Here is a 17,936-nt window from a genome sequence, read left to right on the forward strand (position 1 = left end):
TAGGATTATTTGCAGATGTGATTAGTTAAGGTAAAATGAGGCCACACTGGAGTAGGGTGGGCCCTTAATCCAATCTGACTGGTGTCCTTATAAGAAGAAAAAAGACACAGATAGAGACACACCAGAGAAGATGGCTGTGTAATGACGGAGGCAGAGATTGGAGTGAGCCAACTACAAGCCAAGGAACACCAAGGACTGCCGACAAACACCAGAAGCTAGAAGAGATAAGGAAACATTGTCCTCTACAGGTTTCAAAGGGAGTGTGGCTCTGCTTCTATCTTGACTTTGGACTTCCATCCTCTAGAACTGTGAAAAAATCAATTTTTGTTGTTTTAAGCTATAATAATTAGTTAAGGTGTGGTTATATGGGGGTAGAGAGGATCCTTAATCTAGTAGAACTGGTATCCTTAAAGAAGAAGAGAAAACATACAGAGATAAAGACAATGGGAGAAGAGGTTCATGTGATGATAGAGGCTGAGATTAGAGAGATGCCTCTTCAAGCCTAGGAATACCAAGGATTGCTCACAAACACCAGAAGCCAAAAGAGGCAAGGAAGGATTCTTCCCTACACCTTACAAGGGAAACATGCCCTGCCGACACTTTGATTTCGAATGTCTAGTTCCCAGAACTGTGAGAGAATAAATTTCTGTTGTTTTTAGCCACCTAGTTTCTGGTATTTTATTACAGCAGCCCCATAACACCAATACAGTTGGGAGACATGAATCAAAATTTTAACTGTTTTTAAAATCATTGCTGTGTTTTCTTTTAAAAAACTGTTTGCTGCCTGCTATAGCCCTTAGAAATGTTCATCTGACTCAGGAGCCCCCAAAAAATAGAAGAGTGTGGGCAGCTTTTTTTCTGACAGGATGTCTGTGTTCTATAATAATCAGTGAAAAGTAGTCATTTGTTTCTTCTGAATTATATAAATTTCTCAGCGGTTTCACTTTGTAAATAGGGTTTTTTTTCTAGGAACAGGTAGTATAGCTAAACATATGTTACGTTTGTTTTATTTTAAAAAGTTGTTCAAGAATAAAATTTTAGTATAATATTTGCACTAAAACACATTTGCAAAAAAGTATGCTATTCATTATAAATATGGAAGGAAATGTACATACCTGGCTTATCTTCCTTTTTTATTTGTGGCTCTAAAAACGAGTAAACATTAGTAATAATGATTATATAAAAATATTTATTTCCTGTACTCATGCATAATTCTTTTACATATTATTTTTCTTTAATCTTCCATATTAATTGTCTTCTTATGATTGCAGCAGATTAATACACACACAACTAAAAGTTCCTCATTATCAATCACAATAAGAATTTTTGAGAAAAACTGGAAACATGAACTAAGATTTTTAATGAGAAGTTAATGAAATCATACCCAGTGAATGAAGTATAAAGGAAAATATCAGCATAGCAAATTCTCAGAAACACAAGTAAGATAACCAGCACATTATCTGCACAAAATAGTTAAGCCTTTGACTTTATGCAAAATACACTCAACAATAGAATCAGAGGATGAATAAAGCAGGCATTTAAGATTTGTTTTTTGTTTTTGGCATGTATAACATACGTGGAGACTTGGGCTTGACTTCTTTGCCTAGAAAAAATTTTTAAATTATTAAAAACTGAGTCTTTCCATTGTTATTGGATCAACATTGTATATGGTAGAATATTATATATTTGAAAATCAAACACTATAGAACCCAACTATCTTTCTTTATTGAAATTTTTACAGGATATGTAATTTAATGTCCAAGCCAAGATACTAACTGAAAAATCATTTAAAACAATAACAGTTTAATTTCATTGCACCATTAAAAAATTTGCTCACAAACTCATGTGCAATGTTAACTGCTTAATCTAATGTTAAGATGGAACATACAATTTTATTTTGAGAATTACTTGTAGCCTTTCATTAACCAAGATGAAAAATTCAAGACTGTTTTCATTTCCATTAACATTATCAATATGTTATCTGTCCCAGTATAATATATTAAATAGCGACTGCTGCTGAATCTGGAATTCTTGATGACCCAAAATATACCATATGCTTTTATTGCATATTGGAGTCCTAGTTCAGGGGTTGGCAAATTTTCTGTGAAAGTTCAGATATATATATTTTTTTACTTTGGAGCCATATGATCTCTGTTGCAATTATTCAGCTCTGTTGTTGTAGCACAGAGCAGCCATAACCATTATGTGAATGAATAGAAATGGCTGTGTTCCAATAAAGCTTTACTTACAGAAGCTGGTGGCCAGTCTGCAGGCCATGGTTTGCCAACATCTGCCCTATCCACAGTAAATTTTAACTTTCTTTCTTTTTTTTATCTCAACAAAGATCTTAACAGTAAACAAAGCACCTTTCTTTGATTCTGAATTCCTAGATTAATAACATCCAATACCTTTCCATAACTGCTCTACTAAAATTCTTAAGAATGTTACCTTTACTTGTTTTTTCCATTTATTAACTCCCATTTAATCATTAATTCACTATCATCTAGCTTCTATTCCCAACATTATATTTATCAGGCATCTCTGGTCACTAACTAATTCCTCCTTACTTTCCAGTATCAATGAACATATGTAACTATGTTGATCACTTTCTTCTTTTTAAATTCCTATTCATTTGGCTTCTGGGAAGGATGTACATAGTATACTCTACTGTAATAAGATAAACATTTATACCATCCTCTTCATTGTCAAAAGTGTCCTAGTGACTTTCACTTTTAGCTAAATAAAATAGCAAGAACCTGATTAGTTTTCACACTTGAAACTATAGGAAATAGAAAAAACTATATAAAACATGGTTTTAAAGATATTGGACATCACACAATAAAGGACAGTGATTTTTAAGTAACGAAAAACAAATGAGCTGCACTCTATGATTATCCCAGCTTAATGCCTTAAGAGAACTGAAGGCTGTTAGTGCAGGAATAGAGCTGATTTGATGAGATTGAACTGGGAGTCTTGAGAGACCAAGACAGCGAGAGATCAGTGGTCAGAGTAATATAAAGTAGGAAGCTAAAGAGATTAGAAAGAGGGAGAAAAAAAGATTTTAAAAAGTTTGGAGAATTTGTGGAAGGCTCCCTCAAGTCTTCAGATGAGCACTGCCAGGCTATGCGCACAACGAAACTACTTAAGGTAGAGAAAGAAATAGTAATAATACTGTAGCAGTTTATAGTAAGTGTTCATGTTGGGTAGTGTCAGTCCTTCAGCTTTGTTCTTTTTTTTTTTGGTTTTGTGTTGGCTATTCTGGGTGTTTTCCCAATCCATGTAAACTTTAGAATCACTTAGTCAACATCCACAAAATAACTTGCTGAGATTTTGATGGAAATTACAGTGTATCTATAGATCAAGTTGGGAAGAACTGATATCTTAATGTTGAATCTTCTACTCCACAAACATAGAATATCTCACCATTTATGTAGAGATTTTTATTCCTTGATTCTTTTTTTTTTTATCAGAGTTTTCTTCCCTTCACTTTTTATTTGGCTAATTTCTATTTAGGGCTCAGCTATCTCTTCCTCAGAAAGCATTTTCTGATATGGTTGGACAACTTTTCCCCTTTATGTGCCAACATTATTTTTTTGATATCTTGATCATTGTTTTTTGATATCTTATTCACAATATACTGTAAATATTAACTTAAGTGAATACCTTCCCTTCTATACTGTGAGATATTTGAGAACAGAGATCATGTTTATCCATCATTGAATCCAGAGAGCTGGTGCAATACATGGTTACGTGATAGGCACTCAATTATTGTTTGTTCATTAGATAAATAAATGAAATAATTAATGAAAACAAGAGAAGGTAAATAAATGGAGAAGTTGAGTCAATGAATGTAGGAGAATATGTGAATTCAGAAATTACATTAGAACACAAAAAAATGTTAAAATTACTACAGGCTTTCTTTGACTTGACATGACTATTCACCTCTCAGGTTTCTGGTACCCAGACAAAGATAAAATGTGCAATCAGTTATACAATTCACACTGTTTTAAGTTGTAAGCAAATAAGTTGTTTAAGAGAAGCACAACAATTCTTGATAATATTACCTGAGATAAATTTGTTTTATGGGTTCTCAGAAAAAAAAAAGTGTAATGCAGTATAATGTAGCAGATAACATCTTCAACAATATCCCTACCTTAATTATGTAACAGTTTTCATAAGACTCTACCTACTGCTCTCAACATGGACCAAGCACAGTTCAATAAGAGAACATACACACACACACCACACACACAAATTGTGTACAAATATAAGGATGTTCAGTTATGCTCTTCAAACCCAACCAGGTTAAGAAAATCTTGACTTAAAAGTTCTGCTAATTCCTACAATCAGGTTGTGATAGATACTGGATAACTATCTATTCCCACAAATCTGTTCAATAATGAAATCTGGGTTTCAGAGCTGGTTCTTCATGTGCCCTCCCATATATACTTATTTCCAAGTTTAATTTCAATTGCAGTCCTCTAACAACTGTCTAATTATTCTGCTGTTCTCCTGTATTCTGTGCTATGGTTTTAATGTGTCCCCCTATCAGAAATGTTGCAGGGCTTCCCTGGTGGCACAGTGGTTGAGAGTTCACCTGCCGACGCAGGGGGAAGCGGGTTCGTGCCCCGGTCCGGGAAGATCCCACATGCCGCAGAGCGGCTGGGCCCGTGAGCCATGGCCGCTAAGCCTGCACGTCCGGAGCCTGTGCTCTGCAACGGGAAAGGCCACAACAGTGAGAGGCCCGCGTACCGCAAAAAAAAAAAAAAAAAAAAAGAAATGTTGCAGTCCTAATACTCAGTACCGCATAAATGTGACCTTATTTGGAAATAGGGTCTTTGCAGATATAATTAGGTTACATGAAGTCATTAGGCTGGGCCCTAACCCAGTATGACTGGTGTCCCTATAAAAGGAGGAGAAGAGACACAGAAATGGACATGCATAGAGGGAAGATGATGTGAAGATACAGGGAGAATACCATGTGATGACAAAGGCAGAGATTGGAATGATTCACCTAGAAGCCAAGGAACACCAAGAATTTCCAGCAAGACCAGAAGCTGAGAGAAAGGCATGGAACAGATTCTCTTCCAGAACCCTCAAAGAGAACATAGTCCTGCCTAAACCTTGATTTTGGACTTCTGGTCTAGGGAACTGTGAGAGAATAATTTTCTGTTTTAAGCCACTCATTTTCTGGCATAGTTACCACAGCCCTAGGAAACAATACAATACTTTAATCCAATCCACCACTGTTTCTGTTTGTATTTACCAAGAACATCCAAACTGGTCATGCAAACATAGGCTTTTTTCCATCGTTCTTTCAATTCTGAAGCCAGAGAGATTTTCTAAGATGCCTGTCTGGTTATTTCAGATATCACATCTCAGTGTAAATCACGTACTGCCTTTATTAACTCCAGCTGCCTCTGCTTGCTCTATAAGGCTACTGATGAATCTAATTGTTGCATATCTCATCACCCTCTTCTGTACTATTTTGTACTCTATGTTCAAGTTATACTGAAGTATTGCATTTCTAAAAAACATCTTAAGGTCTCTTTTTCTTCTGGGATGTCTTAAATGTTTATCTCTCTGTCTAGAACATTCTTCCTCCTTCTTCATCTGGCTAAATCCCATTTAGTATTCAGACTAGCTCTGGGGTCTGTGGTGAAGTTGGGTGCTCACTTCACTCTCCTTCTCCCATGAGGATGGTGTCTTTTTCTGAGCTGGGCTGCCTGGGCTTGGGGAAGGGGAATGGCGGGAATGCGGATCTATTTTTCCTACTCTCCTCAGTGTGTCTTTACTTATTTCTTTGCTTCACCCAGGTGTTTTAAGACATCACCTGGAATCCCTGACTCTTGTGAAGGTATTTGCATGCACAAAGAGTTGTTCAAATGGATGTGTCTTGGGAGGAAATGAACACTGGAAATTCCTATATCACCATCTTGCTAATGTCAGTCCTAAATATTCTTTAGCTCTTTTATATTCCTAGTTTCATGATCTTATACATTCAGTTGTGAGAGTATATCATATAAGTTTAAACTCTGATGAAACTTCACAGGCAAACATATCTGTAGATACATGAATGAATAAAGTGTATGTAAATGTTTGTTTATACATGGTCTAAGACTATATATTTCCTAAGGTCCATATTTAGGCTGCAATAAACATAAGGACAAGTGTAGAATGTTTGTTGGAGGAGAATTCTGGAAAGGCAGTAGTTCTCAAACAGCAGCATCACCTGGGAACTTAAAAATGTAAATTCTTAGCCCCATCCCTGACCTTCAGAATCATAAACTCTAGGCACGGGCCAGCCCACCAGGTATATCTGACACATGTTGAAATTTGAGAACCACTGTTTGATAACCATGACATTTGTTAACAGCATTCATTTAACAAAAAACTATGGTTATTTTTTACAATTCTGAGTTCCATCTAACCGTGTATGTCATATTTCAGCAAATATGGCTTAATTAAAATCAGAGAAAGCCTTCAATCTACTGAGACATAAATGGATAAAGCTAAAAACAGAACATGCTTATGATGATTATAGGGTGTCAACTTTTCAATATAGATGACAGTAATAGTATATTCAGATGTTTGTGATTGAGATCTGTAAAGTATGTGATGTGAAATCTACTTTATATAACACAAGAATATTTTATTTTTACAAAGGAAACCAAATCATTGTAACATTGATGTTCTCATGGAAGTGATAATTGGCTCCACATTCACAGAATACATTTCAATAGTAAGTAGCAATATAATTAGTATATACATACATAAATATATTTGTTCATTTTAGTTATGGAGATTTTAGTTTTTTCTATTTCTATTATAGCTTTTGTATTTTCTGTATTTTCTAAGTATTTTGAATTGTATTAAAACAAAATGTCAATGCAGTATTTCCCATTTCTACCCTTACAATGCATAGACTTAAAAGAATAAATGGTCATAGTCAACAAATAAAAAAAGAAAGTAAAAGGAAAAAAATTAAGAGCCAAAATATTCTAAAATATTAGACACATGAATGATAAAAATTATAGCAGTTTAAAATTATATACATAAAAGAATAAATAGCCTATCTACATCTATATATATTAAGGAATTTTGAAAGTAATGTCAGACAAAATTAATAAAATTTTGACCTATACAATCAGAAACTACTTATTTCGTAGTACACTGCAACAAGCAGTAGATAAAGATATCTTAAGTGTTGGGTCAAATTCTCATTCAGACACTTATTTACTGTGAAACCTTGACATGGCCATTTAACTTGTTTGGTTCTCCTCTTCCAAAATGAAAATAAATGTAAGAAGTTAGATTAGGTGATTTTTAAGATCTCATCCAGGTCTAAAATAATATATTTACACTAAATATTAATTTAAATCTAAATAGTAAATCATTTAAAAGGGAGACACAGTGTAGATAATCAACCTGAAATGTTGCAGCATTAATTCCTCTTAGTTTTATTGCTGTTTAGTAAGTCTGTTTACTCAATTCCTCATAGATTTTCTGCTGTGGAAGCACGTTTTTAGGTCTAAGGCAGATTAACAAACTTTGTTTTTAAGACCTGTGAGTCTGTTTCAGATATATTTCCTTACACAGATATTTAGTACAGAGCAGAAGATGGCTCTGTTGTAGACGTATATCTTAGCCAAAAGAACTACTTAACAGGCACTTTATCTTTTAAATTGACTTGAAGATTAATAGCTAAACTTTGTGCCATACATATTGAATAAGCAATCCATTTGGAGGAAGCAAGGAAATATTATAAGGACTTTTATGGAATGCCTGCGTCAGTTCAAAGATCTTACCATATTTTACTAGAAGCCATTATTACTCAGCTACATGTTTCATGAAGTTTTCTAACCTTTTAATTATCAAAATTAAAATGGAAAAGTATAAATGTTAAATATATAAAATACGTTATAAATCTCTAAACGGTCATCTTTTCTGATTTGTATATGAATTTGAGTAAAAATATATCATTTTCACCCTCCAGTTTCCTTTCTCATCTGATGTCCTTTCCCTTCTTATCACCTTTCACTGTACCGCACTCATTTATTAAGACAGCTCAGCTGTTGTCTCTCTTATGAAGACTTTCTTGACCTCTTTCCATGATGGGTTAAATGCCCCTAATCTGTACTCTCCCTATCCAATGTAAATTATTATCCCTGTATATCGTAATTATTTGCAATACTCTGTAATTATTTACTCATTTGCCTTCCCCAAATAAATTGGTAAGTTCACTAGTCAGGGACTGCAACTATCACCTTAGTATCCTTTGCACTTGTTCATTGTCCACACATAGTCAATAATAATGAACAAGTGATAACTCTGTATCAATGGAGGGTTGCTCTCTTGAGTAATGCATACACTAAACACATTCTCACTGATGACCCATTGAAGATGCTGCTAAAATATATGGGAAGTGGTTGCAAAGAAGAGAGAGCTTTTAACTCTGTGACCCTTCAATAAAACATATTAAACATATTATCAACAGAAATCTTCCATTTTTTCTCTACAGAGGATATTTTTCACAATTGTATTGTGATCACCTTGCTTTGGGATACATGAAAATAAAACATGGGAAAGTCTGTGCATGGGATTTCTTATTAATGTTGTGATCATTTCATCTAAGAAAAGGAGGAAATTATACTATGTTTAGCTGTGACTATTGTGCAGTTTTGGCCTGGAATATAAAATGCATTGGAGAGCATTTTAAATTGATTAGCACCACCAGGCACAAGCATGTTTTAATTATTAAGATTTACTATATTTCCCTAAACACCTCTCCAACACATCCTGATCCTTTAAGTGGATCTTAGGAAAAAATGAGACAGTAAGAAATGAGCCCTCACTATGATGTAGGCTCAGTGAGATTCAATCCTTAATTTAAAGGTCAGGGGTTTGATTAGGGCATGATTTAGTGGTGGAGGGTTTGTGAGGAGGAGAGCACAGTAAAATGTCTGAGTTTGGATCAGCCTCTTTAAAGTAGGGAGGCATGACCCCAAAGGAACCATTATTTTTGTCATGTTAGGTATTGGTCACATTAATCTCAGTTCCGAAGCTCTAAGATATTCTGTTCTGAAATCAGGGATGTTAGAATAGAAGAGATAGTAATTAATATTATTTCTTTTCATTACTACTACAGCCACATAAACAGTCTCATTTTCCTTTTTTAAGATGTTTTGTGTCATTGGGAGCTAAATTTGAACAGCATATGAAAGCAAAGGGAAGATTCCTGATGTTTGTCCACAAGAGAGATCTGAAATATTTTCCTCTGGAATATGATTCAGTTATTAAATATACACCCTCTTTTAAGCATCCCACAGGTGTGGAACATTTCATCACTGGCTTGAGAAATATTTCTATATATAAATATCACTGTGTTAATCTACTAAATCAAAAAACAAAACAAAAATTAGCTAAGAACATTGTTTTTAAAACTGTACGATATATTGAGTGTTACAAATAGTATGAGCATGTTTATTCATAGAAGAAAGAAAAAAGGAGATTGAGAATAGGTTCAAATAATCAATAAAGCTATAATTAATTAATTATAATTAATATAGCTAATATAAAGCTATATTTTAGAATAGCAAAGAAGATAAAAGTAAGCAATACATTAACATGGGGGAAAACTGAATTTTTGTAAATTTTGTAATATCAGAGTAACTCACAAATTAGCCTGGAGACAGAAACCATTCTAATCGAGCTGTCTTCTTAAAGGCAAGTGTCTAAAAAGCTCTGGAGCTGTGTTTTTTGTTGTTGTTGTTTTTTATTTTAGAAGAATCAGATCATCAACTTCCTCTATGGCAAGTAATAAAGTCTTGGTTAGTGAATTGCTTTTGCCACACTGAAAGCTCTTCCTCAATTAGTTTTTAGAGTGGGTTGAAATTGGGAAGGAGAATTTTCAATGACAATTTTATATAAAGGGCAAAAAAAAAGCATTTTTTATTCCCATAAATTACAGAAAGAAGAAAATCTTTCTGAAAAAAACCTAAAAACTAAAAATTATGTCTTTTGAAGAAGTCTAAAATGCATACCATTGAAGAAATATCTAAAGGAGATGAAATATCCAATTATTGGCTCTTTGTTTACACTCATGCATAAGTAGTGTTTAGTAATTTTAAATGAAGCTATCATTATTCTTCCTTTTTCACTGGATAGAGAGGACTTTCCTAGGATTCACAGACCATGCATCTCTCCTTTAAGCCAGCTGAGAAAAATTGTACCTATCACAGGTTGATTCAGAAGCTACTTATGGGACTGTGCTTGACTGATTGAATTGGCTAAGAAATATTTCATCTCTAGAAGATACATTTCACCAGAAAAATTTAAGGCTACAGTACTCAAGTCATTATTATAAATAAAAAGAGAAGGTTTTAGTACGGAAGTGGTCTACATTCAAAGGTCAAGCAGGAAAAGGGTTATATCTTTTTTCCACAAAATAAAATTTTTTCCACAAAATAAAAATTGCTTAAATGAAAGCCAATGATTTCATCTCTTTCAAATTTTGAAAAACTGTACCAAATTTTAATTCTGAAAAATTCTCATGAACCTATTAGCATAATTTATAGCTAACACACTAAAAGTTTATTTTGTGCCCAGAACCAGACTAAGCATTTTAAATAGAATACTTTAACATTTATAGTAACCCTCATGAGCTCAATTTCTCATTTTAACAAATTATTAGACAGGATTCCAGGTCCATTTGACTGAATAACTAAACTCTTACTACATTTGTTCATTCAAAAACATTTACTGAGCTCTTATTATGTGCTAGGAACTATTTTAGGCACAAGTAAGAATGAAATAAACCAACAAAAATCCTGCCCTAAGGAACATATGGTCTACTGCCCTGATTTGTTATTAGTATCATCCAGATTTATCTAAGAGTTACTCAGATAATCAATTCAGTTCAAAATAGGTGTATCACCACTCCAACATTTTTTCCCACGACTGCCCCCATCATCTCTATTTATATTTTTCTGAGAATAGAATGATAATATTATATTTGAGGTTCTAAATTTGGCAGTAAACTATATCCGTGATACATTGGCAAAAGGAAGGTACACTACATTTTATGTTACCTTGAAGTCAAAGAGGACAACTTGTGACATTGTAAGTCATTTGCTCACTGCCTTAGAAATCAAGTTGAGTATATGAATGTGGCCATTGATATGTTGAAAGAAGCTAGGTCATCCCACCTATGAATTTTGTAACCTGGGAATTCATTTCATCTTTATTTCAGCTTACTTGCTTGTAACTTGGGCAAAATAATGAAACCTAAATCATAAGATCTTATGAGATCAAATTATGTATGTATGCAAATAAATCCTCTTGATTAATTGCTCTACCAATATTAGGCATTTTTTTCATTTTCCAGGATTTGTATTAGTTGGCATTCAATAAATACCCTTGGACTTACATAGTAAAATTTATTGCAATTTTCTTGGTTTATTGTAAGTTTCTTTGTGGTAATAATCCTTCTCAGCATATTATAATGACACATACCTAGTGACTAATCAGCAAACACTAGTTTATAATAGAAGCAATGGATGACCTACTGCATTTACATGGTTATCTGTAGGGATACTTATGAAGTATTTAACACCAATGCCACTTGCTAGCAATTACTCAATTTTCCATGTCAGCATAATTTTAATAAATTTTTTATCCCAAAAGAGAATGATTGCTTCCTCCCCCAAGAATTTACAGTAGAATTTTTTGTCTTCTTGTTTATGGGGAAAAAAATTAAAGGAAATTTTGAGATAGCAATGCCTGGGCATAAATTTATTATTCATGTTAGCATATCTTCATCATTCTAATTGCAACACAATCAAACATTGCTTCCAGTCTTCCTTATTTAGTTTTTCTTCTTTTTTAAAATATACGTTGTTATTAATTTAAAAAATTCTATCATCTTTGCTCTATTGCTTCCCCAATCTTTTAAGTAAGTAAATGTGTAAGACATCGTTTTTCAAAGTGTGTTCAGCTGAACACCACTATTATATTACAGAAAAGATACCATGGTTGAATAAATATGAGAAACATTGGATGAAAAAACATTCAGCAGGTTTTTTACTATCAGATTTTCATAATGTGTTCATATCTATGATGAACTCCAAGAGGTTTTCCCAGACTTACTTAACCTCAAAACTCTTTCATGTATCAATAATTATGGCTAGTCTTCTATGCAAAACACTTTGCAAAATACAAGTGTAAGAAATAACTTATACTGCAGGAACACTTCTCCCTTTACAGTTAGAAAGAAAAACTCTATAACAATAATGTTATTGATTTTTACTCTTAGCTGAACTGAATAAAATTATATGGTCTTTAAAGGCAGAAGGATTTAGTTCAAGGTTTTAAAATTAAAAGTGGTATTATTACACAAGTAGGGAAATATTACACAAGTAAACTTAAAAAACAAATAGAGATCTATATTGAAAAGGAAATTGTTTGATCTCCATGGTAATTAAACAAAATGAAATCCTTTAGGTGTTACGAACATAAATTCCCTTATCTCTCAGGTGTTTAACAATGGAATTAGTGTATGCCTTAGTTTTTAGCATTTTTCCATATATTATTGCCTTTACAGATACTGTAACCCTGTAAAGTTGTAAAGACAGTAGCTGTGAAATCTCTGTTTGATAGATTAGGAACCAAACTACAGTTTCCCTGATGTCACAGCTCCCATTCTTTTTACTCTGCCCAGCTGTTTTCTTAACTAAATGCACTGTCTTTTCCCTTTTTCAGACAAGATTTTAAACGAATAGTCTACAATGTATACAAAGTATACAATGTATGTTTTCTAGCCCCAATTTCTGACTTCCAACCAAAGGCCTCAAAATATAGTAATTTGGTTTTCCACCCATTGAGCTCCACCAAAATTGCTCATAAGATCATCAGTGACTCCATATTATATATTCCAAATACTTTTCAGTCTTTATCTTACTGCAAATTTCTGCTATGTTTGACATTTTGACAGTTTCCTCCTCCTTGAAATTCTTTCCTCCCTGGTTTCTGAGACAATGTCTCGAGCTTCTAAGAGAATTCTCCTCTTGCTCTTTCTTTAACTCCTTCAGAGTCTCCCTCTCCCCCTCTATCCACTCTTTACATATCAGTGTCCTTCCTGGTTGCTTCCTCAGTCCTTGCTCCTCCCCAACACACTCCCCTCGGTAGATGTCAATAACTCTCATCATTTAAGCCAGCACATCTGTGCTGGAAACATCCGAATTAACTACTGTGTTTTCTCCCCAGCTGCCTGGTAAACACACTTCAATGTACATCCCACAGGTACCTCTAATTCGACATGTCTCTCCTGCACCTCTACCCCAATTAGATTATAAGTTCTAGGAGGACAGGAACTTGACTGTTTACTAATGGATGTCTGCACTTACCAAATTGTTACCGAACCCAGGTCTGGCTGCTTGCCACTCGAGAGCCAATTCTCTAGAGAAAATTGTTGGTAGGAAAGGAAAGCTTGCTTTATTTCGGAGGCTGGCAACCGGGGGAGAGGGTGGACTCTCCTGTCCTAGAACCAACTCCTGATTGCTGTTCAGGGGACAGGGGCTTTTAAAGAGGAGTTTCAGGGTTGTGTTGGCGGAGGGAGGGAGCAGAACAGCACAGGCAGTTCTGACAGCCATCTTGCAATCAGTAATGTGGTGGTCTGATCGGTCTCTCCCATTGCGGAGCACAGGCTCCGGACGCGCAGGCTCAGCGGCCATGGCTCACGGGCCCAGCCGCTCCACGGCATGTGGGATCTTTCTGGACTGGGGCACGAACCCACGTCCCCTGCATCGGCAGGTGGACTCTCAACCACTGCGCCACCAGGGAAGCCCCATCTTGGTTGTTTTAAATACAGTTAGTCTTTAGTTCCAGGGTTTGTTCCCATTTCTCTGAGGCCAGTTCTTGGAATTGTAGCAGCTTATGTCATGGCTACAGCCTGGTCATCATGTAGTTAACTTCTTCCTCCTGGTAGGGGTGTCAGTATCTATAAGACAGCTCACGGGATATGGCTCAGAATATTATCTGTAGTCCTTAAGGAGGAACTAAAGGTCCTTGACTTTGCTTAATGATTAAACTGTTATTATTTGGTCTCCTTTGACTGTTTTCTTTTGTTTCTACATTTTCTCACTTCTCTAATTAAACTTAGTCTTTGGCTAAAGTTTATCCACAGACAAAAGGCAGGCTGAGGACATGGGTGGGGGCAGGACCATAGGGTCCTGCTCCGTTTCAATATCCCCTATAATATAATAACTGCTTGACAAAAATTTGTATAATAAATATGTCAAAACTTTACATATAGCTTCCTTTTGCTAAATCTGCACTTCTCTTGAAAATTCCAATCACAGAAAACGACATTACTGTCCACACACTATCCCAGAAACCTGGGAGTTATCCTGAATTTTTCTCCAATCCACCCCCTTTTCCATAGTATGGCAATTTTACTTCCTAAATATTTCTATAATAGCTCTCTTCTTTTCCTTCCTACCAGTGCTCTATGAAAATGTAGTAACTCTAGAAGTATCAGTGCAATAGTCTCCTGCCCCCAACAGATTTCCTGAAACTATTGACATCCTCTTTACCTTCAGTCTCTGTAATTAGCCAGACTGAGCAATTTGAAATTCTTTTTTTTTGGGGGGGGGATAGGAGTTTATTAATTTATTTATTTATTTTTGCTGTGCTGCGTCTTCATTTCTGTGCGAGGGCTTTCTCTAATTGCGTCAAGCGGTTGCCACTCTTCATTGTGGTGCGTGGGCCTCTCACTATGGCAGCCTCTCTTGTTGTGGAGCACAGGCTCCAGACGCGCAGGTTCAGTAGTTGTGGCTCACGGGCCCAGCTGCTCTGCGGCATGTGGGATCCTCCCAGACCAGGGCTCGAACTCGCGTCCCTGCATTAGCAGGCAGATTCTCAACCACTGCGCCACCAGGGAAGTCCCAGCAATTTGAAATTCTAATTTAAGTTGTATCTCATTTTCCTTAAACTCTTGTAGTTGTTCCCAGTTTCCCTTAGGAAGAAGGACACAACCCTTACTCGGGACACAGCTGTTCCTCTCAAGCCTCACCTACTCCTATCCTCCACGCAGACCTTTTGCTGAATTGAAGGTGAAATACTGGTGGTTCTCAATGTTCCTCACTGCTTCCCTCCTCTAGCCGAGGCTTCTGCTTACTCTCTCTTGTCTGCAATATCCTCCCCAGGCTTTCTTCACCTGGCTAATCTTTACCCATACTTTGAGACTACTCTTATATTCTCTCCTTTGGAAATTTTTCTCTGAACCAATAGGCTGGAAAAAGAAAACTTTCCTCTGTTTACAGAATTCACTCTGAACAACTTTTTCTTGTTTGTTTGATTTTAATTACTTATTCCTTTTTCTGCTAGTATTAGCTCTTTATTTACTGAACCCTGCCTAGATAAAATATATTTTTTGAGAGTTTAAAACCTAGCAAAGTATTTAATGCATGGTAGAAATTCTATAAATACTTATTAAACTAAACTTAGCCATGGATCCTACTATAACTTAGTTTAGTTAATGAAACTGAGATTTAATTATCTCTACAATTTATAGGAGCCCTGCATATTCAAATATCCAATGCTTTCTGGTTAACTGAAAGATGTACATAAAGTATTGTGTGTGTGCACACCCGCACACATGAACATGTATGTGTGTGTGTGAGAGAGAGAGAAATAGGGAGAGAGAGAGAGGAGGGAGGGAGAGAGAGAGAATGTAAATTCTCTCTATTATCTATTAAGATCCAGTTAATAAGGTTAATACATATTTCTCTTGCAGGATCACTATGGTAAATTTTAAATAGATATTGAACTGTATTTATTTTATACTATGATAGATGTAAATTAAATAGAGTAACCAATTGGAACTAAGTTCTTTAAAAGATATAGGCCAGAGATACTTTGATGACTGATAGGTGTAAGGGCATCCTGTTTTCCTTCAGTAAGTCATTCACCTGTTGTATCAGTATCTTAGCCAGCTGGTAAAATAAAAAGCCAGTTTACCCTTGACATACAGGTACTTCAAGCAAAATATGTGTATTTATTCCTTTTAAACTCAAATGAACACACAGATACAAGCAGTGCCTGTTTGCCTGTGCTGTGTCATGAGAATGGAAGGGTTGATTCCTCAGTCATTTCATGGATGACCAAAGTTCAGAAATCACCCAAATGAGACAGTGGATGGACAATGTCAACCAGTGCTTAGTTATTGTGAGGACCTTGCTTCTAGTTAGAAAGCAACCATTCAAAAACACATGTACACTTTGCATTAGCTAAATGTATAGAGATAAGCTTGATATATTTTTCTTCCCTGGAGATAAGGGCAATCTTAGATGTTTATGAATTCTATAATTTTCTTTCTCAAATTTTAATGTGCATACTAATGACTTTGGAGTCTTGGTAAAAATTCAAATTCTTATTCAGCAGTTATTAATGGGACCTAAGAGTCTACATATCTAACAAGCAACCAGGTGATGCTGATGCTGTTTTGTGGACCACCCTTGGAATAGCAAGGATATGGATGATAGCCTTTTATTTTTTTCTGCTTTCATAGCTCTTGAAGGCACTTTCACATACATTATATCATGTCATTTCACAATAAGTCTGTTAGATTAGCATGGAATACATTGTTGATGGGAACTCTATTTCATAGGTAAAGAATGAAGGACTCAGAACTTAAGTGGTTTGTTGTAAATCACTCCATACCTATTGTCCTAGAGTTCCTCTCTCTAAACCATCCTGCTTCTGTTGGTCTTTTACATTAAAAAAACTATCTCTGCGTGTGCTATACTGCAAATGCAAGACACATGTCAAAAATAGAGTTTTTAAAATAACCATTAACCAACGCCTCCCTTTCTATGAGGAAAATTTTGTTGATCTGCTGTGGCTATGGTGGCTTTTGAGTGATTTTCTGTCTCCTCTGAGAAGGAAAAGGCTGCACAGCTCACAGCAGAGATAATATAGGAGCTGAGACACAAAGTTAGAAGAAACCCATTCAACAAACATTGCTATCACATGATATGCTAGAGGAAAACATGTGCAAACAGACCAAGGCTGGATAATTCATGTTGTGTGTTTAAAGACAGAGAAAAGGGGGTGGGTGGGAAAGTAAGTTGCCAAGAATGGAGGGAAGTTAAACAGGTGAGATGTTTTTGATATGGACCTGACATGAAAGGAAAATATTGAAAAGTCACTGAATAGATGAAAATCCACAGAATTGGTGATCTTTTTAAAATGTCTTTGTGGTGGTGGATTAGACAAATGGAAGCCACATGAAGAAATACACTGGAGGCAGTATAATGCAGTGTCAATGAACCTAACACCGTGCCCCTATACATACCCATTTAGAAAATGTAACTAGCATAGGCTTCTGGTAGATCTTTGAAGAGGAGATGGAAACAAGTTGATTAAGTCATGGGTTTGTATATTTATTCAGGCAAGGGATGATGAGAACTAGAACTAGGGTCTTACCGAGGGAGAAAAAAAGGAGAGACCAAATTTGGGAAACATATAACTTAGTACATACTTGGATGTTGGGTTCTGAAAGAGGAGGGAAAGCTGTAAATGACTCAGATGATGTTTAAGGCAGTGTAACTGAATTCTGAGTCATGAGTTGCATTTTTTGGGATAAGAAACAAAAGGAAAAGAGAATGTTAAGGGATATTGAGTTCAATTTTAAAACAAAGTGATGTCCAGGCAGATTAACGATGTGAAGATTTTGATGAGGCAGTTAGAAATGCAGTTACAGAACTCTGAAGATTTTGTTTATGAATATCAATTTTCTTGATGAAAAAGAAAAGTAAATTATTGCTTATTACTTATGCAAGTCTTTTTTGGTTTTAATTACATTACTACTTATAATTAATGTCCATTGCTTCCCAAAAAGAACGCTTAGCTATTCTCCAATTACCTAATGAAATGCA

The 17,936-nt window shown here is 35.3% G+C and overlaps 1 protein-coding gene across 1 annotated transcript in view; it reads right to left on the minus strand.

Moving 5' to 3' along the window:
• The window catches only part of TRDN (triadin), a gene marked incomplete at both ends in the record, with an annotated part of 296,330 nt that overhangs the window by 29,572 nt on the left and 248,822 nt on the right, over window positions 1-17,936 (minus strand). The window contains 2 exon segments of the mRNA XM_079716733.1: window positions 1,116-1,145; window positions 1,577-1,603. Of these exon segments, the coding sequence (XP_079572859.1) occupies window positions 1,116-1,145; window positions 1,577-1,603 (57 nt within the window).

Source organism: Hyperoodon ampullatus (assembly GCF_949752795.1).
Source record: "Hyperoodon ampullatus genome assembly, chromosome: 12".
Taxonomy (NCBI): domain Eukaryota; kingdom Metazoa; phylum Chordata; class Mammalia; order Artiodactyla; family Ziphiidae; genus Hyperoodon; species Hyperoodon ampullatus.